This window comes from Brachycentrus maculatus, unplaced genomic scaffold, assembly GCF_059751285.1.
Source record: "Brachycentrus maculatus isolate JH-2025_06_01 unplaced genomic scaffold, ASM5975128v1 h1tg000081l, whole genome shotgun sequence".
NCBI lineage: Eukaryota > Metazoa > Arthropoda > Insecta > Trichoptera > Brachycentridae > Brachycentrus > Brachycentrus maculatus.
In genome coordinates, this window is record NW_028280835.1 from 1560574 (window position 1) to 1586041 (window position 25468).

General features: G+C 33.0%; 2 protein-coding genes across 5 annotated transcripts; one reads left to right on the forward strand and one right to left on the reverse strand.

The window, feature by feature from the left end:
• Positions 1-1145: 1145 nt before the first annotated feature.
• On the reverse strand, positions 1146-16295 carry LOC148310969 (RNA-binding protein FXR1-like). Of its 4 annotated transcripts, none has more exons than XM_088257465.1 (15): positions 16228-16295; positions 15791-15843; positions 15550-15700; positions 13653-13819; positions 12813-12962; positions 12060-12149; positions 11013-11160; positions 9654-9797; positions 7742-7879; positions 6197-6398; positions 5081-5249; positions 4385-4496; positions 3721-3817; positions 2801-2989; positions 1146-2625 (listed from the first exon to the last, which is right to left on the reverse strand). In XM_088257465.1, the coding sequence occupies exons 1-15, from the start codon at positions 16276-16278 to the stop codon at positions 2588-2590; spliced, it is 1899 nt and encodes a 632-aa protein (XP_088113591.1). In that variant the 5' UTR covers positions 16279-16295; the 3' UTR covers positions 1146-2587. The 4 variants fall into 4 exon arrangements, with proteins under 4 accessions (XP_088113591.1, XP_088113588.1, XP_088113590.1 ...); XM_088257462.1 differs by having other exon boundaries at positions 1146-2633; XM_088257464.1 differs by having other exon boundaries at positions 9645-9797.
• Positions 16296-17451: 1156 nt separating this feature from the next.
• Positions 17452-25022, forward strand: LOC148310970 (uncharacterized). Its single transcript, XM_088257381.1, has 9 exons — positions 17452-18993; positions 19793-20026; positions 20917-21171; positions 21863-22066; positions 22145-22371; positions 22798-22900; positions 22994-23138; positions 23962-24212; positions 24298-25022. The coding sequence occupies exons 1-9, from the start codon at positions 17608-17610 to the stop codon at positions 24490-24492; spliced, it is 3000 nt and encodes a 999-aa protein (XP_088113507.1). The 5' UTR covers positions 17452-17607; the 3' UTR covers positions 24493-25022.
• Positions 25023-25468: the final 446 nt, after the last annotated feature.

The following is a 25468-nucleotide window of genomic DNA, read 5'->3' on the forward strand; positions in this document are numbered from 1 at the left end:
TGGAACCTATCCCCCAGTTTTTTTATGTAATTCAAGTATTTTTTTATGCGACTCCCCGTGGAACGTATCTATCGCATAAAAAGAGACCCAAGTGTATTCATTTAGGATTTGCAGAGGCAAAGATTACTATAACGACTGCAATTGAAATAATGATTTCTATATGGCTACTTGTTTTATTCGTGGTCAAATTATCCAAGTAGTCAATATCAAACATGAATACACCAAAAAAATAAGTAGGTATTTGTGACATGTATTTGACCATTTTGCACATTGTTTATGCCAATATCAATGATCTGTTTTATTATTCTTACCAAAAAAAAAGCACATATCGCTCACTCCTTTCAAGAACGTCATAAATCAAAATACTTGATTTTTCAGGAGAACGTTTTTAAAGTTTGAAAATATAATACAATGTATTAAAAATAAATATCAAGCCACTTACTGAAATTTTTACTATGCAACATATCTTTTTAGGTAAAACCTGAAGGTTTTTTCTCCATTTGAAAAATATTTAGTTTATTTAAAAAAATAATTAAACAATACCTTTTCTTCAAAATGCAAAAACAACACTTTCTGACATGTAGCGGGTAAATATTAAGTTAAAAATATGCCTCTTTTTCTGGCATATAGTACATTTTTTGGGCATTCCGAAAATATGCAAAACTGAAAATTGACGTTTTTTGATTTATGACGTTCTTGAAAGGAGTGAGCGATAGATATATTAAAGTAAAATATTTGTATAATTGTAATTTTTTTCAATTACATGAATAAGCATATCGAGACTCTCAGAAAAGACCAATACTAAGCGGGATAATAAAAACTAGATCCTGTGACTTTATTTTTATTTTTAAAAATACAAACAAAACAAGCATTGTGGTATCGTATAAATTAGTGGATCAATTCCAAAAATTTCATATTTTTTTCTCAAAGATTAATGATAAGTCATTCCCTAAAAGTATGGTGAAAGTTGGATAGATGACAACATTTGAAGGTAGACAATGTGTATGTACATTGTACAATGACGAGAGCATTCCCTCTTGTAGTAGCTTGTGATACTTACCATTCGGTCTATTTTGTGATCCCAGTACTAATAAGTGTATATTTATTGTAATATGATTACATTAATGTGGTAAATAAAACAATTATTGAAATATGTACAGAAATCTTTATTTTTAGGAAATTACATAACCCCTAAATATAAATGGAGCATTATTTAACGTCATTTCATGAGGTATGTCCATATCCATTACAAGTAGCTGTAAAGGTCCTAATGGAGTGAACTACACTTGAATGTCACACGCGCCTTCCAGTTCACTGCACATTTCTATAGGGACTGTATGTATGCACACATTTTGTTTAAGATTACATATTCTGGTAATACAAATTGTATTTCAAATTCGTAAAAAAAGCAATTATGATAAGTCTAGTTTTATACGTATTGCTTCATTAGTGACATATCAGATTGATACAAATAATTATGGTTAATGTAAATAATATACATCCACTCGGTTTTACCATACTACGGCAAAAGACAATACAAACTTTTATAGTAAAGTTTTAGTAAATAAAAATGCGTGTTCAATCTAAAGGTATGTAGAAAATGGAAAGAAACAAGCCAGTAGTGTGAGTATTGGAGAAATGGAGAAATTAAAGAGTCGGAATCCAGTCCGGGGCAAAAAGGCTAAAGCAATAGAATCCCAAACATATTAAATATAAGTGTTTAACACAACAAAACAACCGTACAGGTTATAAAACAAAGAAAGGGCTATTTTATTTAGTATGTTACCAATAGTAGCAAGTATTAAAATCTATAATAATATAGTGCCTGCCAGACAAATACTGTAAAACTACGTCGGGTCCGTAAGGCCACTCGACACAAAGGAAACTTTTATACGATACTTAAAACACGGTTACACATTTCATTTTCATGAAATCCCAATGAAAAAATATTAAAATTAAACTCGATTGAGACTTAAAAGTACACAATTACTAAAGTAATTGTTTCAAAACATCCACTGCAGGAAAATGCGATGTATAACTACTAATCATGTGGAAAATGCGACAGTTTGTCATATCATGGTGCTGTTGGTTAGTTTGGGATATATCTAGCCACGAAGGACGAGATCGGAACCCACTAGTTGCTACCGACCCGCGACCCGTCCCTCTCACTTGGTCACTATCACTGATATACATATTATTAACTCAATCTGGACATTGGCTTATAGTTAGTTACTCAAAGGAGGCGATGGTCCCCTCTCACGGTTAGTCCGAGTGCGGGTAGCTGTGCCCGGGGCACAGATAGCGCGGCCGCTCGCCACTTCCTCCGCTGCTCACCGCGCCACCGCGACATTGATGTATCGTATCATATTCTCCACCTAGTCTATCATTTTGTGGACAGCATTTTAAAAGACAAACACAAACTTTAAGTTGCAGAACTCAACGACCTTCCACATTGATCATAGGCGAAAAAATTTAGTACTTTTTAAAACGGAATCTATGATCTATAGTGCCGAAATATACGCTTCCTCAATGGGCAGCCGTTCCATCGCTGTCCTCTCTCTAGGCGGTTCCATTCAGGATGGCCTCCTTAGGCTTCGGGCCGGTCTCCTGGCGCTTCGGGGGCATCTTGGGACCTGCAAGTGTTACGCTTTATCTAATGTTTTGTATTACAACTGGGGTCACCGCTCTCAACTGACTACCGCCAATTCTATCACCAATTCCAGCGACCAAAACAAATCAACCGATGACCTTTTGCAGTGATATTTTAAGGTTAAATCGTCGAGCTATTTAAAGTGCTCACCCTTGGGCTTGTGATCTCTGGGCCCCTTGGGCTGTGCTGCCGGGGCGGCACCCTCCTGGGCGCCCCCTGTGCCGGCGGCTGCCTGGCCCGCCGCGTCACCCCAGGCCCATTCCGTTTGTCCCCCCTCGCCTCCCTCTCCCTGCGTGGTCGCCGGCCAACTGTCAGGTCCGCCGTTTCCATTTTTAACTCCTGAAACAACAATTATAAACAATCATCCATATTCTACAGATTTGCTGCTGGAGTTGATCGGGATAAATGAAAGAACCACTTCTAGCTCAAAATACTTAGTTACTACAAATAAATAGTTAACCTAACATCACCCATTCATTATTATTTGCAATATAAACCAATAATAAATATTTATTCAAAATCTGAAAAATGTTCCTTTTAAGAGGCTTCAATCATCACAAAGACGAGAAGTCCTCCCAGCTATGTGGATTGTATATGGAAAATATCAAAAGCAAACACAGCAAAGTCACATGCAATGGAAGAAAAAAGTAACTAGCGGTATTCGAAACTCAATTCCAAATGTAATTTTATCCTTCATAAATCACCATGTGACATTATTATTAAATATTAACCCTCTGTACTCAAAAGTTTTTTTGATACGTGCAAACCACCAACTCAATAAAATTACTACACTAATATGATTTTGGTTTGATTATATTGAAAACTAAATAAACTATATATAAAGATATAAAAAATATTGAGAAACCATTTTTTTCGCTATAGCCGCAGAACTCAAGCAAACAGTAAACATTTTTGATTTCCTCCCTGTACATGATTTTACACCATTTTTAGTAGAAAGACATAAACAGAGCTTGTATTTATTTATTGGATAATTTATATAGCCCCGTTTTTGTAAAAATCCCCTCAAGGGCGCATCACATTTTTTATTGATTAGATAGTAGGTAAATCACCTCTCTCTGCGCTGGACACGTCGTGACTGTCGAGTACTGAACTTTCATCATCTGTCTGTCGGCGTCTCTCATCTCGCCGGTTCGGTCGACCTCCAAACTAAAAACAAAATCAACAAAACCGTCACCCGACAATAAACAAAACAAACAGCGGAATGACGGAAATTATTAAGTTTCAGGGAAATTTGTTATTTTGCAGAATCTAACTAACTAACTAATCATCACGCCGCTTTCCGCAGGGGTAGGCAGAGAGAATAGAATGCCACACTACTCTGTCTTTGCAAACATTCTTCGCCTCATCCACATTCGCGCATCTCCTCATACATACCCGCCGATTAGACTCGTAACCTGACCGCTTCCGAAGTATTTGGCATACCTGATCGTACCAAGTTTTTCTCAGCCTTCCTCTGCTCCTTTTTCTAACTACATTCGCCTCATAAATTTGTTTTACCGTTTTTTCCTCACTCATTCGTTCCACATGTCCAAACCATCTCAACACACCTTTTTTAATTTTATTGATAATGCTTATCTCAGCTTCCTTTGCATTCCTTTGCAGAAGCTGACTGGTACAAAACTCAATCACCATCACTATATTGTACGTAGCAGTAAGCCCACCAATGTATATGTATCCTGCGCGAGAAGTTTTAAATAAATTAGGTTCACACACCCGTGGCACACGTGTTCCTCCATTCTCAGTGGCCAGAGGCGCTCCGTTGGGGCCCCCGTCCCTCCCCCGCCCGTCCTCTCGGTTTCTGTGCATCATGCCGCCATCCCGACTTCTGCAACATGACTCGCATTGAGTAATTTAATCGCAAACATATATAAACTTGAGGTATGGTTAAATCTGAAATAAAGATTTATTTTCACCATTGAAAACCCATATCCGGAAGTATTTCTCTTATCTCCGTTTTTTCTTTTAACAATTTTAACAAAGATTTTAACAATCTATAAATGCTCCGAGATATTCATAAAAAAATAATCATAAAGATAAAAATAATACTAAAGAGTGGTACACTATTACAGCCCAGCATTCGTTAAGTCACAACTTAATTTTCTTCAAATCCAGGTAACATTTTATGTAATTGCTTTTTTTATTATAAAAATAAAATAAGTTTTTCTTTGAAATAATTTTATGGTTTTGAAAAGAAAAGAGTTATTAAAAGGCAAGGAAAGGAGTTAAAAAAAATTTATAAAAAAATTTTTTCAATGCATATTCTTAAAAACAAAAAAATAATTTAAACTGTTACACCTGAACGCTCCAAGCGGTCAGTGCATCTAGAGCTAAAAACAAAAAATACATTCCAATGTGTTGATTAATATAGTGTTTTACAAATGCAGAGATAAAAACGAGTTGTGCACTGACCTGTCTGAGGGGGGGCGCATGTTGGGTCGGCCGGAGCCGCCCGCGCCTCCGCCCCCGCGCCCCCCGCGATACCCGCCGCCCGAGGAGTACTGCTGCGGGTGGTGGTGGGGGGCGCCCCCTCCTCGGGACGATCTCTCTTCAGACACCTCGGGGGTCACGCGACGGGAACCTAGAGCAACCAGACAACTTAATAAATGGACACACCTTTTACCCCTAGGGCATAAGCCGACTCGACTCAGGATCACGCGGGAAATACAGCGGATCCTTCTAGTCAGACTCCCACTCTGACAAAAATTGATTTTTAAACACCTAGATTTACCCGAAAATAGCATTGAATTTAAATATTTGCACACATCATAACACACATCTTAAGTATCTGCAAAATGCGAGTCTAAAAAGTCTAAGTTATTTTGGCATAAGCTCATTTAATCGTCAAATGGACAAAATTCAAAACTGCCATCACAAAATTCATGTGATTGTTGTGGCACAGAGTCCAGTTTTTGTCACTTCCAATTTGGTTGTACATCAATGGTTTAGAGAGCAAAACTGCCAAATCATTATGTTTCACCAAAGAGTTAGGAATTGTGGTACTCTCGGTAAAAACTCCATATTAAAGCTACGTATTTTGATAATATATTTGTTTTATACAGACTATTATATTTAAAAAAAACCTTGACTGTTCTGAATATATAATTTTGTAATACAGAACTCGAGAGAGAATATACATATATGTACTTTAATATATTCCTTGTAGTTATCATTTAGTGAATTGTGATGAAATTTCGATACATTTTTCTGCTGTTGGATTGTTTATATGAAAAAATAATTTAAAAATAATTTTTAGTCTGAATAAAATGACATAAAAAACCTGTCTTAACACATTTTGGACGGGGATTTGATAATTATGCACATATATTTAAGACCTTAACAAAGAGATTGGTATATAATATTCATATAAATACATTAGATAATTCCTTCTTTTCTGTCTTTGAAGGAGGGCAAGGCAGAAGATAAAAATACCTTCCCCGTCCTTAAACGTCAATCGACCCAACGGGAAGAAATACCCTTCCCGTCCGAAGTGCGTTGAGATTCAGTTTTGGGAGTTGTTTGACTGACCTGCATTGTATCGCGACGAAGGTGGACGCGATCTCTTGCTGCGGTCGTCCCCAGAGCGGCGCTGCTGTTGAGGGCCACCATAGCCCCCCGGAGCGCCGCCCGAGCCCCCGCCGCCCGCGCCCCCCACGCCGCCCGGCCCGCTCGACATCACGCGCAGCTGCTGGTCTATCTCCTGCTTCTCCTGGCGTAGCTGCTCCACTTCCTGCCGGGACAAATTATATTCATTTCCTCCCCTTCAGACCTTCACCACACTCAACAGCGTTCGGATCCGTACCGACTACTATAGAGGCGGATGACATTTGCTTTGCAGAACCCTATTCTTCTCCGCGATAATAATAATTACATCGAAACAAATTTAAGTTTAGGCCACCCCCATACAATAAACAGGGTAGTATGTAAATAATTACATAAATCGGGGATAATGTTTGAAATATATTGAATATTTTAAGGGAATTTACACAATCTTGACAATGTTAATATAAATGTATAATAATATTTTGATTTTATTTTTGTAAATAATTTCCCGTTATAAAAATAAAGAAATATGAAACAGCTTGTCATTGGATAATTTAAAAAAATTACAACACAATCGTACCCCTAACCACCCATATATCCTCTCCTCCAACGTATACCCCTCTGTTTAGACTACTAATTAAAACAGAAAAATGGTGTATCCATGCTGATTGTAGATCTATAATAGCCTAACTTGCGTGTTTTTTTTTTTAATCTAACAATTAACGTTCCTCTTGCTTTAAATATTGTTTCATATTCCCTCCCCCAACGATTGGAGAAGGGCAGTTATAATGGTTCTTTACAAGGGAAAAGGTTATTATACATATGTTCTGAACGTGTTATCATTATACAAGAATCAATCTTTAATAACAGATTTATAAATTTTTTACTTGATTAAGTGTTTTTTCCACACAATTTAATAATGCACTCATAAAGTAAGAAATACCTATCATTAGTAGAATCATATATCAAATTTTGATTTATATTAAATAGATTACGGAATAATACAAAGTAAATATCGATTCGAAAAATAGAGCTTTTTAAAACATTGTGAAAGCATAAAAATATTTATTTCTGTAAAATATCCGACGCATAATGACTTTTTTATCTTATCTGTTTCATGAACTTCCAATGGATTTGTGTGAATTGTAATAAAAATTAAAAACAAATCGTTTACCAACCTTTATTTCATTTTTATTTTATTACATACAGTAAAATCAGTTATGGGATTTTAAATTATGTCATACGACAGAACTACGATTTAAAAAATACTTCAAAAATCCACACAGAACATTCTGCAAAAATTATTTATTTTTACAATGTCTATTAAATTGTCCAATAAATTAATTTGGGGATAAAATGATAAATTTGGTAAAAATATCCATTTATTCGGGAGCTTGTCATTCATAAATCATAAAATAACACAGAATGAAAATTTTCAAATTTAAAAATTATCTAATATCTATTCAATGGCAGTGTATTGTAATTTTAAACCAAACTGAATGATTATTCATACAAGAAATGGATTCCTACCTTGAGATGTGACAAATAGTACTCCAATAAGATCTTGGCATTTGCAATACTTTCCATTGTGCCAACAAATACAAATGGTACGTGTCCTTCTTCACGTGGTATGGTGGGATGAGGTTCATTGTCTCCTTCAATTTTGACCTAAAACAATCAAACCGCAATTAAAAAGTTATAAATACTCACTGCAATTATCCTGGCGACTTCTAGGTACGGCAACACCCCGAGTTACGTGGTTACTTTGAAAATGTACATAAATGGCAACAATGAATAAAACCTCTCGGTGAATTCATGTCAACTAAATGTATACGACTAAATGTTTTTTTCTTCTTTCACAATATCATAGATTTATCAAAATTAAATGCTGATGATAAAAATGCAATGGCCATCAATTAACGTGTCAAATGCAATAAAAATTAAATCAAATTTCAGCAATCGATTTTACTAAATATATATTTATAAAAAGATTTATATTTTAAAGTCAGTATTACAAATACAGATATAACTAAAAGGCTTACTTGAACGAGTGATGGAATTATAAGCCAAATTTAACGTGTTATTTTGTATGGAAAAGGATCATCCATCCTCTCCAGCATATTAAAGTTGGCAACATTGTGACATATTAAGCATGTGGAAAATGTTCTATTCTAATAGTTCATTTATAATCATTTCACATAAAATATTTCAGTCCTTATAAATTTTCATTTACTTCATACAACAATTTGTCCGATGCAAATGTAATTCACAAATGGGTATAAAATTATTATGTCAACGTAAATCAGGGTGATACTGTCTCATTAATATAAAATGTATTTTTTTGTGGTAGCTCTCTTAATTTATTATTTAAATATACAATGCAGAAAGTGAGAGGCTTGTTAAAAGTATACAAAAAGACAACTTTTGTAAAATGATTAAAAGATTTTATTTGAATTTAATTAAAGACATGCTTTAGCAGGATTTTATTAATTGCAACATTGGAAAACAACATCACATGTTTTCAATTACAAAACGTTAGAATGTTGGGAACTAGTGATGCTAATGAAATTGTACCATATGAATAATTCTTCTACAAAAAACAATAGTTTCACAAGTTACTAAACAAATGATTAAAAGCATTATTTTTAGAAATATCTGTAGTACCGGAAAGTGTCTGTGATTTTCTCACAGATCTATTTGAATATTTACTGTCTGATTAGTTGTCTGGAAAGTGAAAGTGAAGGATGATATAAAGTTGAGATAACTTCAACCAAAACTTATTACAGATTATAGATGCGCTGTACTCTTATACTCATGGTCAAGCATGATACTTAAAGGACAGGAACAAACCCATATAGGTTCAAATGTTCGACAACATGACTCTTTGTACAGTGGAATCACAACAGATTGCTCATTGTGAAGTGCTCAAAATATGATCATATAAACAGGGCTGAGATTTATTGCCATCACCGTGATCATTTAAACAAGATTTTTAAAAAAAGTAAGAGGATACTGTAGACAATTTTTTTGCTCAAAAACAGTTTCCCGTTTAGCCGGAGATTGACTTGGGCAAGGAGTTTGGATTGTGATGATGAGCCCGAGTGCTGCTCAGGAAAATCATATTCCGACTCCTATGTATTGATTTGCCTGAGCCAAATATATTTATATATATGTTTTTATTAATTAACCCAATCGGTGTTCGGTCAGTCTTGTTTCAACTTGTCGGTGACGATTTTTTGTACCGGCAAATTTTCTCACCAAAAATTCAATTGTTGATTTTTTTATAGAAAAAAAATCAACAATTATAAAGTAAATTACTCCGGTACAAATTCATTAGCAAAGCAAGACTACTGATGGACTACGAAAAAAAAATATTAATCCTATTTTAAAATTAGTAAAAAAGAAATAGATACAAACGTATCTTAGCGCTCACACTACTCACTCTAACAACACCGCTCTTGTCCACCATTTCCTGAATGGTGCGACCGTTCTTGCCAATTACTTTCCCCACGAGGTCACGCGGCACCTGCAGCAAGTCCTCGCTGTACTCCAGCATGGAGCGGGCTCGCTTCACCGCCTCGTCGCTCTGGAAACCAAAAGTGGAGCCAATTATAACGGCTTCAGTCCACCCGCCATACAGTAAAGATTGCAACCAAAAGAAGGATGAATCAAGCACAGAGAAGTTTCCATTTTATAATTAAAATATAACTTGGTTATGCTAACTATAAATATTTTATTATAACTTAATTATAATGTCTACCGGTTTCGAAGCTAACCGCTTCTTTTTCAAGACTGATTAATACTTATAATATTAGGTACATATATAAGTTTTAATAAAATATTTATGGCGATTTTAAAACAGAGTTATGTTTTAATTATAAGTTTATATTTGTTCATACACTATATGTTACAAAAGGATCCATTACAGTGTAATGCCAGAAATCCGAAATAATTGGGGCTGTGGCCTGTTCGGATTAGGCAGTTTGCGTCACTTCGCAAAAAGAAGAATACCGATTTTAAGTGAAAACATGTAGTGTAGTGTTAATATGTCTTCCTTTTGTTTTTTCTTGTTCATTCAGCTCTAATGTTTATGAAGTACCATATGACATTGTTTATTTTAAGGTATATGAACATTATTTGCAACTTTTTACATTTCAAACTTGAGTAGCAATATAGGTAGTTACATTTCAATCTAATATAGTACTTGAGTAGCAATACAGGTACAAAACAGTATACTTTATTGACTTTTCTAATTAATTTTATTTCATAATAAATTTGTTCTTAAGTCTTTGTGTGTTTTTTTAAATGTTTTACCACAAATGTGTTTCTTCAAAATCTTGTTTCGATATCCGGGAATATCAGATTTCCGGGGATCCACTGTACTTCTTCTGACCCTTTTCCACATACATATAGAATACCTTTGAGATGATGCATTGGATAACTTCCTCATTGTAATATGAGATAAAGTTTTAGAATTACGATTTTTGTAAATAAATCCTTGGAGAATCTCGTGTTTTCTTATTAGAACAACCCTGTGGATAATGAGGTTATATTTAGAAATAGGGTTTTTCCCATGTAATGCGGTGGAACGGCGTTCTGGCACCTTTTTCGGATATCTTTTTTCAAAAACAATTAGACGAAACAATGTTTGCTTACGTTATTACAGTCTATATTTATATAATTAGTCAAAATGATGGGAAAAGTTGCTTTAAATTTTATTGAAATATTTGAATAAAATTTATTTTAGTAAAAAGCTTGATATGAAGCGAGTTCCGGACCTGTGTAAAGATAATGAACAAACCTCTCCGCATATTTTGAATGTACAAGAGTTCTCCTCCAGTTCGATGTTGGTGATACCGTCTACTTTCCGAGCTTGCTGTATGTTAGCACCGTGCGCTCCGATGGCCAACCCCATCAGATCCTCGCGTACAACGAACTCATCTGAATACCTACAATTTTAATATTTTTAAAATATTTTTCATTTCTCCATCACTCGGCCGTGAAAACTTTTAATCTTTTAATTTGTTAGTTTTTATAATTACTTAATAATCCTCTAGCCCTTATTCTCTAACCCTTATCCGCACCCTATGATGCAAAGACCACTGCATCATATTGACGCAGTGTTATCTTCATCGTTACTTACATGAAAGCAAGGTGATCACTTCTGCGCTTCAGGGAACAGTCCAGGGTAATATTAAATAAATATTAGTGTAAAATCACTAATATTTATTTTCACTCCCCTTGGGAATCGAACCCGGGACTCCATCACGGTAACTAAACACGCTAACCATTAAACCACGCAGGCGGACAATAAATGCTAGGGTTTAATTTTATAAAAGTCTTTCGATTTTTTTTTAAGACCATCAAATGATTAGACAATTCCAGCAGTCAGTTTTACACATCTCTTGAATTAATTAATAAAAGTTTTAAAAAATATACACATATTTTCAATATTTTCATTCATTTGCAAACTGAAAAACTTCATAATATTCCAAATTTGACATTTCCTTTGATACTCACCAACCTCAACATATTACAAGTGTAATAAAACCCCCGTATTCCTTTTAAATCAACCCTGACATTATCGACAACAATGGAATCTTGACATTTGACATTATTATGGGAATAAAAATTAATTGTTCAGTAAAAGCCCACTGATTCCAACAATAATCAAATTATGCCATAATTTAAGAAATTGTATGAAATTATTATTCCTCCCATATTTTTTTCATACAAAACTTTAAGAAAATTCTACATTTTTTATTAATTTAAGTTTATTTTTCTTCATAATTTATTGGAACTGTTTGGAACTCCAAGTCAACTATTGCTGGAATTGAAGAGCACTTACCCTCCTTGAGTGTGCTGTAGTTTAGTGGACTCTAGTTGCCGTGCCGCTTCTTCAGTACGTTTTAGAAGCAAAACTTTTTGAGATAGATTCCTAAAACAAAACATTTCACATTTACATGGAAGTCCATCGGCACACATATCACTAAATAGCTTTAAAATATGGTAACTGAAAATTTTACAACAATATTTCCCTTTGCTTATCTGCACCCGATATGCAAGGATTACTTGGATGCATGAGTGGTAGGTTTCATGCTTGAGGTACCAATCTAAGGTGAAATTAAATTATCAATGAAAATTAATTTGTAATAAAGTTTACCCATTTAGAAATCAAATCTAGACCATCCCCTCTCTTCTCCGTGTCAATTTATTTATCTTTTGTAAATTAATTATTTTTGTATTAAATTTTAATACCACCGTAAAATTTAAAATAAACAATCATCAGAAGATGCGAACATAATTAATGATTGACAAATGTAAGCTAGATTAGCTTACATACTGTCTTCGCAGAATTTTTTTTTTTCGATATTCAATACAACTTGCAATTGTAAGATACCACTGCATTTCGTAAGATCAGAAAGCATGATAAAGGTGTAAAAATAATGAAAATTACTTTAGCTGTGAAAAATATATGTAAATAATATATGTATTAAATAAGTAAGGCCTCATATTAGAAGAGGGTTAATATCAGTGTTCTAGGCATAAGTTTTGAGAGAGAGAAATAGTAAATATGGATAGTGGTTGAAGTACAACTTACCTAAAGTACATTTCTTGTAACATGTCTGCTCTGTGCCTACTACTATCGGAGCGGGAGATTACAGCTAAAACATTTCTTTCTGGAATGTAGCGACAAATTGCAGCGCTAATTGCCTTTTGAAATTCCTTGTGTGCATTCTCAACTTTCGCACTGAAAAGGGACAAAAAAATAAACTTTAAATTTGTCATTCCTGTTAACAATCTGACAAGGGGCATAATCTAAAAATATCATGGTAAACATGATTTTACAAACAAACAAAAAATCTAGAGAAATGTAGAATTTTGTGTTATTATGGACATTGATGCTAAATGTTCGCAATGCTCAAGTTTTTTTTTGTACTTGCGGGTAAAATTGATATTCTGAGAAATACTTTTAAAAAAAAAAATCCAATTACATACTTCAACATTTCTCAAGAGTTATTTTTGCATGCAACATTTTGATTTTGATAAATATTTTGATTCATTCAATGTGCTAAAGAGACTCAGAAAAGCGATGAAATATATAAATTTGTAATCCTCTAATTTGTAAGTAACCAAAAACTTATTGATAAAAGTCCAAATGTTTTGCTAACAGCTTTGTTTATTTATAATCTCAAGATATGTGTATGTCAAAAGCGATCATTAGGTAAATATGTATACGGATAAATAAATTTAGGAAGCATAATGCGTATAATTGATAAAGCATTATTTAAAATAGGTATATTTCCTGCCCACTCAAATAGCATTTTTGTTGATCTTTTATAGAAATACATATGATAAAATATCAAAGGTTGTTGAACTTAGATAATAAACGCTGAATTTCATAAAATAAGGATGAATAATTGATATTTGTTGCACTTACTATTCCTTTAGATCTTCAGGCACGGGTATCTCAAATTTGAGGAAGGTGGTTTTGTCTATAGGCTGGTGGTTGGATCTTTTGGGGCGAACTCTCTCTAAAGAAACAATTTCTGTATATGGTGTATCCAGACCCATGTATTCTAATACCAGAAAATCGCCTCGTATCATCTAAAAATATTAATTCAAATAAGCTCAAAAAATAATAACTAAAAAGTAGGTTCACTTTGCCCGCTGCCAGTGGCCCCCTTGAAACAACACAGTGCAGGCCATTGGAGGCTTCCGAGATATAGATTCAATATAAACTAGTTAATTTTTTTTTTAAATTAAACACTTGTTTAATACCACTTAATGAGTTTTATTTCATTACACACGACTAGTTTCGAAAACTACAGATGTTTTCAACTCCAGGTGAAAAGTAAAACTTTACTTTACTTTACTTTTTTAATTTAACTTGAAAGTTTTACTTTTCACCTGTAAATGAACACATCTGTAGTTTTCGAAATTAGTCGTGTGTAATGAAATAAAACTCATTAAGCGGTATTATACAAGTGTTTAATTTTTGTTAAATAGTCAACATGTCATTCCACAATGTTAATGCTGAATCAATAAACAATATAACTAGTTAATTAATTTTTAACTAGCGACCATTATTGACTTCTCAATTAATGATAGTGACAACATACTACTGTAATTGGTAATTCAATGTTTATCAGACCAATGAGTATCAGATTACTATAGAGTATCGGGTTACTAGATTTATAATTGGAAATAGTACTATAAGAACAAAATGGTTCATTAATGCATTAACTTCACATATTTACTGCTGGGGAGATATCGCTCACTCCTTTCAAGAACGTCATAAATCAAAAATCGTCAATTTTCAGTTGTGCGTGTTTTTGAAATGCCCAGAAAATGTACTATATCCCAGCAAAGAGGCATTTTTTAACTTAATATTTACCCGCTATAGGGCAGAAAATGTTATTTTTGTATTTTGAAGAAAAGGTCTCGTTTAGTAATTTTTTGAAATATATTAAATATTTTTCAAATGGTGAAAAAACCTTCAGGTTTTACCTAAAAAGATCTGGTGCACAGTAAAAAGTTCAATAAATGGCTTGATATTTATTTTTAATACATTGTGTTATATTTTTAAACTTTAAAAACGTTCTCCTGAAAAATCAAGTTTTTTGATTTATGACGTTCTTGAAAGGAGTGAGCGATATAGCAGTCAGGCTTTAAAATTTGTCTGTGCACAGCTCTGTAATTGCCCTATTCTCTGACCCCTGTCCAATGGTGCATAGGTCACCACATTAGACTGTTGCGGTGTTACCATATATTGTATGGAGGCAAGGTCATCAGGACCGTACTCTGGAGTCATCGATCTAGGAGTGGAATATATTTTATAGGCAGGACATTACAGTTAAATGAGAAAGGAAATAGAGGAGGAAAAGTAGATACTATTGATTGATAATAATAACGGAAAATAGCTGCAATGACTAAGGCACAGGATTACCGGACACATCAGATTGTGAACTAATTTGTTGACGCAGTCAAAATAAAGAATTGAATATTATCCCAGGTGAGTACTTAAAGCGCAACACCGACCGTCCCCCCTTTACATATTCTACAATTAAGATAACGCTGCATTATTCTTATCCAGTCCCCAATGCACCACTAAACAAAAAAAGGGGGCATGTTAAGAAGAGAAAGCCTGGAGGTATTAAATTTTCGTAAATTATGCATGAATGTTTTTTTTAAATGCGAAAATGCAATATTTTTAATAATTCCGAGAGTCACTCACCAGAATACTCTACAGAGATGAGATGGTTAAGAATTTGGTGATGAATATGTAGGAAAGGTGGATTTAGGAAGAAAAGTGTGAAGGGTAACAGAATACGTACCTGAATCTTGGCGGTCCACCAACCACAGTCCTCTCGTACATTTGCTCTGGAGTAAACTTCAACATCTTGTTTTTCTGTAAACTCCCCTTTAACCGTTTCCTTGGGGGGCAAAAAGACACGAGAGAATGGGAACTTTGCTTCTGGACTCCAGCTACAAAAAAAAACAAAATGGTAGAAAAGAATAACAATTGAATGCACGCTTAAAATCACAAGAAACAAACGATATTCGGATGAAACTTACTCATTTTCAAAAGAAACTAGTACTTCTCCATCAATCACGTCCATAACGTACGCCTAGAACAAATAATTCATTATTTTTACGACAGACAGCCAGTAGGAATGTGCAAGCACGATGGAACCAGACGGAATTCGCGCGATCATTTACGCGCGAATTTCGGTATGTTATTGAAAAAATCTGATGGGAACCTAAAGGCCGTACGAAGCGGTTTACGTATTTCGCGAATCCAGTAGGATTAGAAGGCTGCACATGGAAAAAATCACGCCCTGTCAAATGGACATGGCGTCCATCCTTGCCGCGGATGTATTTTTATATCGAAATATTTTTGTAAGTATGGCACGAAACTTTCATCCGGGGCGACCAAAACATGCATAAAAATGCGCTTTATCGATTGTTTGAGGAAATTTCATTTAAAATGTAGTACTTCAGCTACAACAGACCTTATAATATGCCCCATTTTCACCATACACTTCGACCGCTAGTTCCTCCATCTTGGTTTGCGAGAGACAACCAAAGATTAGAGACAACGCTCCGAAAGCAGTAAGTCCCGAAAGTTTTTAACCTTACTGCACACGAAAGTTTTCCGAATTCGAAATTGTGAGAAATTTTTAAAGGTAGGGTATTTTCATTCAAAAGAAATAAAATTTGATGCGACAAATTTGGTAATACAAAAAAATTGAGAGTATAAAAATACGTTGGAATGATATTTTTGAGAAGTTTGTAAAAATAAGATTTTTATGTGCAATTGAATTAATTTTGTGAGAAACAAATTTATTAAAAAATATATTAATTTGGCTTTAAAAACCACGTGTTATTTACTTAAATCATAAGGAGACAAAATATTGAGATGAAATAATACTAAAATACTCTAGAGTTTGGAAATATTATGTGTCACAAAGTGCTTACGAAGAATTAAAAAAAAAAAATTAACTCGAAAGTATTATTTTGCCTCTGAAAACTTTTTCCACCTGGTACTTAAATAATTTTATATTACTGGTTATTATGCTCGCAGCACATCGCTCACTCTTTTCAACAACGTCATATTTCAAAAATCATAAATTTTCAGTTGTGCATGTTTTCTGAATGACCAGAAAATGTAGTTTAACCCAGCAAATGCGGCGTATTTTCAACTTAATATTTACCAGCTACAGGACAGAAAGTGTTGTTTTTGCATTTTGAAGAAACGGTATTGTTTATTTTTATTTTTAATATCCTTAATATTTTTCAAATGGGGAAAAAACATTCAGGTTTTACCTAAAAAGATCTATTGCATAGTAAAAAGTTCAATAAGTGGCTTGATACTTATTTTTAATACATTTTTTTTATATTTTTAAACTTGAAAAAAATCCTTTTAAAAAATCAAGTTTTTTGATAAATAACGTTGTTGAAAGGAGTGAACGACATGTCAGTTCTTCAATTTTGGAATCCCGAATATACGAAACATATATAAAAATGGTACGCAAAAACTTTTATTTTTATCTGAAACATAGTTTGCAATTTCTAAACTAAAATACATTATTTTAAATTCGAAAAACTGATGTATGCAGCAAGGCTTAGTGAGTGGTTAGGTATTATTTTGTCTGGGCCTGTTCGAAAATGTTCAATATTTACATTATTGTTTTTGGATTTCATTCTTCAATGAATTTCCATGCACGCAAATCAACGCAAATTCCCTAGCAACTGTCATCGTGTCATCAAATAGAAACGCTCGATGTTGTTTGATTGCTTATATTTGTTATTTTTTGAATAATTTATGTGTGATTGAATTACATCTTCCTTTTATTAAATGTGCCGCATTGTTTTATGTTTAAATATTTGGAATGAGTGATACAGATGATACTGAAAAGCTTCTGCTTATTCCGCCGGATCATTTCCTTATTTTCTCTGATTCTGAGGAATCGTTTGAAACCGATTATTTGATCAACAAGAGCTCTAAAAAACGTTTTCATAATATTTCTGTGAGTGTCGACAAGCTTAAACTTTGTTTGGAAAAATTGGAAAACGTTTCAACCTCAGAACCTTCTACCAGAAATGACACCTTAGTTTGCCATCATTTAAAATCAACAACCGGCCTTGCGGCCAAACAACATCACGATTCAACAAATAAACTTCGAAATCGTGCATCCTCCAGTAGCATAATTGATTTTTATTCTGAAAATGATAACTCTCGCCTGTCTTCAATTTATAATTTGAATTCTGACTTTAACTGGGGTGAAAACTATTTGAAAAATACGTCTCATTATAAAAGCAAGACCTTCTTACCTTCTAATTTACAAAGGTGGTCTTCAGTTTCTTCTTTCGAAAGTGAAACTCCAAGTGATTGCTCCATCAATTCCTGTACTTTCGTAGCGGCATTAAAAATGGACTCCGACACTAGCAATCCTCTATCCCCGGAGAAAAAACAAGACAAATTTCTTTTATCCGAAATTGACATGTTTTTGAAAAATGTCGAATGTGATCGAGGGCCTAATACTTCACAGAAGGAATCAATTTACAAATGGGCCAATGAATTATCTCATCAAAACATAGAAAAACGTTCTGAAAATACGTCGCAAGGTCGCGAATTCAACGAATCAAATAAATTATCAACATTTCCACAAACGGAATATGATTGCAATAAAGCTCGGAGCTTTAAGCTGGGGTCCTTGAAGGACTCTGTACCGGATCTTGGCTTTGGAATGCGAGATATAATGTACTCAAAAGACACCCCCCAATCTGTGGAAAAACCGTTAACTTCACAAACGGTGCAAAAGGTTACTTCTACACCAAAGTCAAAACCAAAACAGGGTTTTGAAGATGATCCAAGCGATGATTTCAAAGTTCCACTGAAAGTTCCTCAGAAATCAACATCAGGATATGAAGTATTTAATGAATCCTTTAAAAGCAGTCAAAATCCCAATAATCAATTTAGGATATTTCATCAGCCTTCGGGTGAACAATTCTCTCAAAAGCACATTCAAAAAAATCGTACAGAACCTAATCATTTTGAGAATACAATCTCTTATGAAGATAATCATTCGGATAATGATAAAGCTGCTGTATCCATTGGGACTGAAAATGATTTCCGCTTTAGTAAGCTGCGTTTCGGCTCTGAACAAACTCTTAACCTTCCCAGTTTGTCTAATCTGTGGGGAGTGACATCCGATTCTAAAACAGAATATACTATTAATATGCAAAGATTTGAAGAAGAAAAACTTCGCAGAGAGGTAATTATAATTTCATATAATTTATATTTGAAGCACTAACTTTGTTATTTTCCATTTTATAGTTAAAATGTAAATTTGTTTTAAAATCACTGTAAATATTTTATTATAACATAATTATAATGTCTACCGGTTTCGAAGCTAACCGTTTCTTTATCAAGTTATATTAGTATTAATTAGTCTTGATAAAGAAGCGGTTAGCTTCGAAACCGGTAGACGTTATAATTAAGTTATAAAGTATTTATAGTGATTTTAAAACAAAGTTACATTTGAATTAACGCTACTATTTTTAAACTACGCTTATTCAACTTTTCCTGATTGATGTGAAACTGTTTGGGACATTAGGATTACATTATTCTTCGTATTTTTTTTTACAATCTTATAAAAATGGTAATTATTAATGTATTTATCCTATTTATTTAACCACTTAATGCTTTTGAACGAGCAGCGTTCGCGGACAGTGCATGTGTTGTATCGCACCAATCCAACATGTTTATATTAACATAAGACAAACAACCAAACTGAACTCTCCAGTTGCCACTTGACACTTTGTATTGAAAGTAATTAGAAATTCTTTGATAAATTACCTAACTTAAAAATTATATTTAGTCCTGTTTTATCTTTTAAAACTGGACAACTTTTAAATTAAGTAAACTCTTTAAATAAAAATTAAAATAACCCAATAGTTTTGTTTTGTTTTGGTAAAAAAAAACATTAAGTGATTAAATGTATATTAAGTATGTTTTATGTACCTCATTTTATGTATGCACATTTTTTACCCAAATATTTTTTTTTATTCCAGCATTGCGAAGAAATCATTCAACAGCTACAAAAAAAGCTTTTGGAGCAACAGCAAAAATTAGCTATTGCCGTTAAAGTGGACAGATCCAAAGATGAGGCGCTTCAGAAACTCAAAAGTGCCGTAACGAAATTAAATAACAGAATTACTTCAACTGAAAGTGCTCATTTGCAGCAACTTGAAAAAATCAACTCAAATTTTCAAAGCGTTCTGTGTGAAAATGAAGAACTAAAACAGGTTTGTAATATTTGTTAATAGTATTATTTGTAACTGAAAATTTTCAGAAATTTAAACACCGTACGGTGTTTGAAAATGATGCGGAATGCATCGAAACACGTGTCACAGTAGATTTTAAGAAATAGTGGTATTTACAAAATAAAACATTAATTAAAAATGGATAGATTTTACCACAAAGTGACTGCCGAATCAATTAATTTCATAAATTGATGACACAAAACGACCATCTCTTTTTTTTGTGTTTTTACAATGTAATATGTCTATAAATTAATATTAGCTAGATGATACCCATCTGATAAGTGTGATCAAGATAATGCTGCATTATCTGATGCAGTGCCCTAGGAATCATTGATTGCTGATAAGGAACAACGGAGAAGGCTACAAATGAGTTTTAAAGAAATAAAACCACTTTTTTATGTAGTAATATCCCATCTTATGCTACCTCTTATGCCAGTTCAAAGTTACATAGTTTTCCATGTTTTTATATAGCAACCCTGCCATCCGTTTTCTCCTGTGTTTTTCTTGCGGTGATATGTATTGGACATATTTTGCGTGACGTCTATGCTTACTTTGTGTCTATATTTTACAAAAGTTAAGATTTTCTTTCACATTTTTAAACCCCCTGTTGTTCAAACTGAGCAAATCTGATTCAGCATTAAAAAAAGAAATGTTAATTAAATGTTAGATTTTACAAAGCCAAAAAAATTATATTTTTTCTATCATAATATTATATAATTTGTAAAAAAAAATACAATTTCTATTAAATATTTTCCTTCTAAAATATTGTTTTTGCTAGTCTCAATTATAAAAAATTGGTAAGGAAAGTTGTATCCAGATTTCTTATTGTGTAGCTTGAGGTATTACATTTTAACAAAATGCTTATTTTGCAGAAAACTGACCTTCACAAATCAGATTTGTCTAAAGCATTTCAATATGCTCAAGATAGCCAGGAAAAAATTAAAATCATTGTGGCTGACAAAGACAAAACGATACAAAGTTTACAAATGGACATCAATAAATTCAAAGAAGTGTTGAAGGATAAGGAAGATCGTTACTCTGATTTGAAAGAATCAAATACTTTGGTTGTGCAATTAAATAAGCAGATATCTGAAACAGTAGCAAATCTACAATCCGGTATGGAGAAGGTATTGAAATTTTTTATTTTTTATCTATTAACCCGCTCACCTCATTCAAATACATCATGGCATGCACTCTGTGTGGTACAAAATTGAACTATTTTATTATTTATTTTAAAACAGATTTTGTAAAGACCCATTATTTTTTACATTACAAAGACGGATATGTAAGTAAGTTACAAACTGTTTCCTTAATGAATTATTCACTGCTTTAAATACGATTGCAATATGTAATAAAATGAGTAAACTTTACTACTGTTTGTATCATTCTCAAACATGTATTGTCAATCGCACCATGGTATATTTTATTTGCTCTCGGCGGCCGCTGAGATTTTCATATCCCAATTTTAATGTGCTATATTATGTTTTAGACAAAGATCAATAGTAAGTTGAGTAAACCAAGTTTGAAGCCAAAATTTATTACGATTTAAATACTCTGTCTTGTGAAATTAAAGTATGAGTTTTCGGTACTGGCAGCTCAAAAATGTCTAAGCATTACTTACTCATTATTGTTGCCTTAGGTACTTAATTTTATTGTGAAATAAACCAGAAACCAGAAAGCCTTGATTATTAACATTACATATGTTTCTTTACTATGGGAATCGACATCGCAGGAGGCTAACCACAAGGCCCACACCAAGATAAAGAAGTAGAAGGATTGCGGTAGCTATGTTATATTCATTACTTGATTTTCTTCTAGTTGAAACAAGAAAACACTCTCGCAAATGAGGAAATAGTGAATTTAAAGAAAGGTCGGGAAGCGCTCGAGGATGAAACTACATTGATAAAAAATGAAAGAAATGATCTGCGCCTTATAATACATGAAGAAAAATCCAGAAATACCCATTTAGACATTCAGAAAAATAAATTACAATCCTTATTAGATGCTGCTAACAACAGAATGGTAAAATGGGATATTGTATATTATATGGAATTGCATATTTATCGAGCTGATGACTAATGACTTTTTTCTTTTGTGTAGAAATCAATGGAATCCGAATTTGAGTCATGTACAGATAAAATGGAATCGCAAAAGAATGAAATGAAAACTTTTTATCAAAAGCAAGTGGAAAATATTGTGATGGGAAAATTAAGTGAATTTCAAAATCAACTCAATGCGGCCGAAAGTTTGATGGATAATGAAATGCAAAATAAACAACGGGAAATAGCATTACAATTTGCGAAACAACTTCAGAAAGTAGAACAACAGTGAGTTTTGATTTACCAACAAAGCAATGCAATTAATCTTTTTTCAATTGATTTATAGTATCTTTTGTTCCTCTTCTGTTTTCTTTTCCATGCAGCAGTAATATCCTTTACTTCCCTGAGGTCCTTCACCTATTTTATCTGTATTCCTTCAATTATATTCTGTTCAAAAATTGGAATGCATGTCTGATTATCTTGCCTTCATTCTTTCAATTGCATTAATCATTAAGTTAGCATTGCGTCGATGCGATGTGGCGTCTTTTGCACCATTGCATGTGGACAGAATAAATACAGAAATGTTCGTCTAATCTGGCACAAGTGTATAGGGATAATTGTCCAACGATGGATTTCAATTTATAGTATCTATTTAAATTTTAAAAAAATTGAGTGTTTAGTCAAATAAAAATACTTATTCATTTGAAATTTCAGGCATAAATTGGAGGTGGGAATTCTTGAAGAAAAACACAAAGAGGAAATTAAATTATACAGAATTCAGCTGGCTCAATCTTGTCAGACAATAAAGCAACTGGAGGTATGTTGAAAAATGCGTAAAATATTTATCTATAGTGCACATTGATTTTTAAATTTGAGTATTTGCCTAAAATTATGATTGATTTACGTGTAGGATAAGCTGTCATCATATAAGAACCGTAGAGGTTTAATAGCAGCCCAGCTACACAGTGTTATGGAAAACCAGTGGCAGCAAGCCCTTCAAATTATTACTAATGGTGTACCTTCCAGTAATACTCAACACTTGCAAGGGAATCCAGGTGAGTTAAGAATTCAACCCCTAATCAATGTTTTATCTTTTAACTATGAATATGATGAGATATAATAAGAATCTGTATGATTTACGGTTACATTCTTCCATTTTATTGACGTCATACCATAGATCTATCTTCCTTTTATCATATCTGTTATACTGTCTGTGGCAGCTTTTACAACATGACGAAGATATTGTAAAACGACAGTGGATAGACAGTCATTCAAATTAAGTTGAATGACGATTGAGTAATATTTACACTAGGTCATTTTTATTTAGAGCACTCGGCGCCAATACCACTCTTGAAATGTCAATGTTTCTCTACTCTCTTTCTCTTATAGTCCATAAACAGCCGATGACAAGTTGTAATCCCTGTAATTATCCAGACTTCTATATTCCTATTTCTACAATTCCATAATTTTTTGTCAACATACTAATAAAATTTAAATATTAATTTACTCAAAATTTGTATCATTCACCATCACTTAGAAGTTACATTTGGCAATTGGTTTATTTGCCTTTAAAAACCATCAATCAATTGGTGGCATCATTGGCATAAACATTTTTAATTTTACTGATCATTTAAAATTATAATTTTACTGATCACTTACAAAATGCTCTGCTTTTATTTCTCAGAAGGAATTACATAACCTTCTCTACAGTTACTCTCACCACTTTATACAAAAGTCATCATGTTTTTAGCTTAAAAATAAGCCAACAAACGGGCACTCTAACCTGTCATGCATCTTTACTGCTTAAAAATTTCACCGTGTCAACTTTTAAATCTTGTTTAGCAAATAGAAAAATAAGATCACCAATGTGTGTTTTAGAAACCCAGGCAGCAGCGGGGTTTCATCAAGCGATGAATAGAAATTCAAAGCAATTGGATCTAAAAAATACCGCTTTAAATCCATTCTGCAATATAAAATCTGCTGAGAACAGCACAGATCAAGAGTGTTATTCTACTTATGAACATTTTGAAAAACCTTTGAAAGTCCAGTCAAATAAAGTTGTGACAAATGATTCTCTTGGTGATAATATACAGCTAAAGGAAGATGACATTCAACGCTATGTGAAATTGGTAAGTCACAGAGTTTTTTTTTTAAATGCATATTTAACTTTGCGATTTTTTATTACATTACATAATATTCAAATTCATTTTGCAGCTTCTTCAAAAAGCACCTGCCGTTTTAGACATGGAGTTGAATACTAAAAATGTTGATAATCAAGTCAATTCCAAACACGCAGATAACCAGATCCCTTTTAAATATACAGAGGATGATGAATATCCTACCAGTGACAGAAATACTGATCCGTATGATAGAAAATCCGATAGACATGTGAAACCACCGTGGAAGTAAACATAATTCAATAGAAGTCTATATTTTTATGTTAAGTTTCATAGATATTCATATTTTATCTATTTTAAAACACTTAATAATTTCACTGTTTTTTTATTATTTGAAAAAAAAATAGACCAGTGACTCTATATTTGCCAGAATATTTTCATAGAAAATATCATTTAAGTTTTTTTCTTCTGGTGCCTTTCCAATTATTAACAATTGCAGCCATTCAAAGAGATCCTTGGCATGTTCTATCCATGTCTACTCCCCTGTGATGTGGAGCCAGGACTTCCTCATTCTGTCTTACACTTTCTCCATTATTTCTTAGAGAAGTTGCTACTGGTCATGTTTCGTAAAGTCAGGTACTCAATTTTCCTTTGGTTGATTGCGCTTAGTAATTAGTGAGTTTTTTTTCACTATCTAGAACCTCTTCATTTGCTGTTAGGTCCACCAGTTAGTTTTAAAACTCCCTCAAGAATCTATCATATTTGGTATCATCTGTCATTTGTAAATGAATTTAATTAAATAGAAATTAAATAAATTAAAAACGGGAACAAATAATACTTCCAACAAAAAAAATACCTGAATGTTTTTATATAGACAATAAATCTTTATGAAAATATTTTTTTAACAAATGAATCACTACATATTAAATAATGCTCAGACTGCCATTTTGAATTTTTAACTTTATGATCGTAGATCTTGAACAAAACATGACTTTTTATATATGTAATAAATAAAAAAATATAAAGACTGCAACACCACAGATTTTTAACAAAATATGAATTTTTAGATGTGTAACGAATTTAAAAAATAAAGACTGCAACATATAATATTGATATCAGTATTATTTTTAAAAATATGTTTCCAACTATTGCATCTCAATAATATTCATAGGATAATCTCTCAGTTCTCTCGACCTGTCCTTTTTCAACTCCTTACCTGATCTTGCTACCTTGTTTTTCTTATTTTCATCGATTCAACAGATACATAA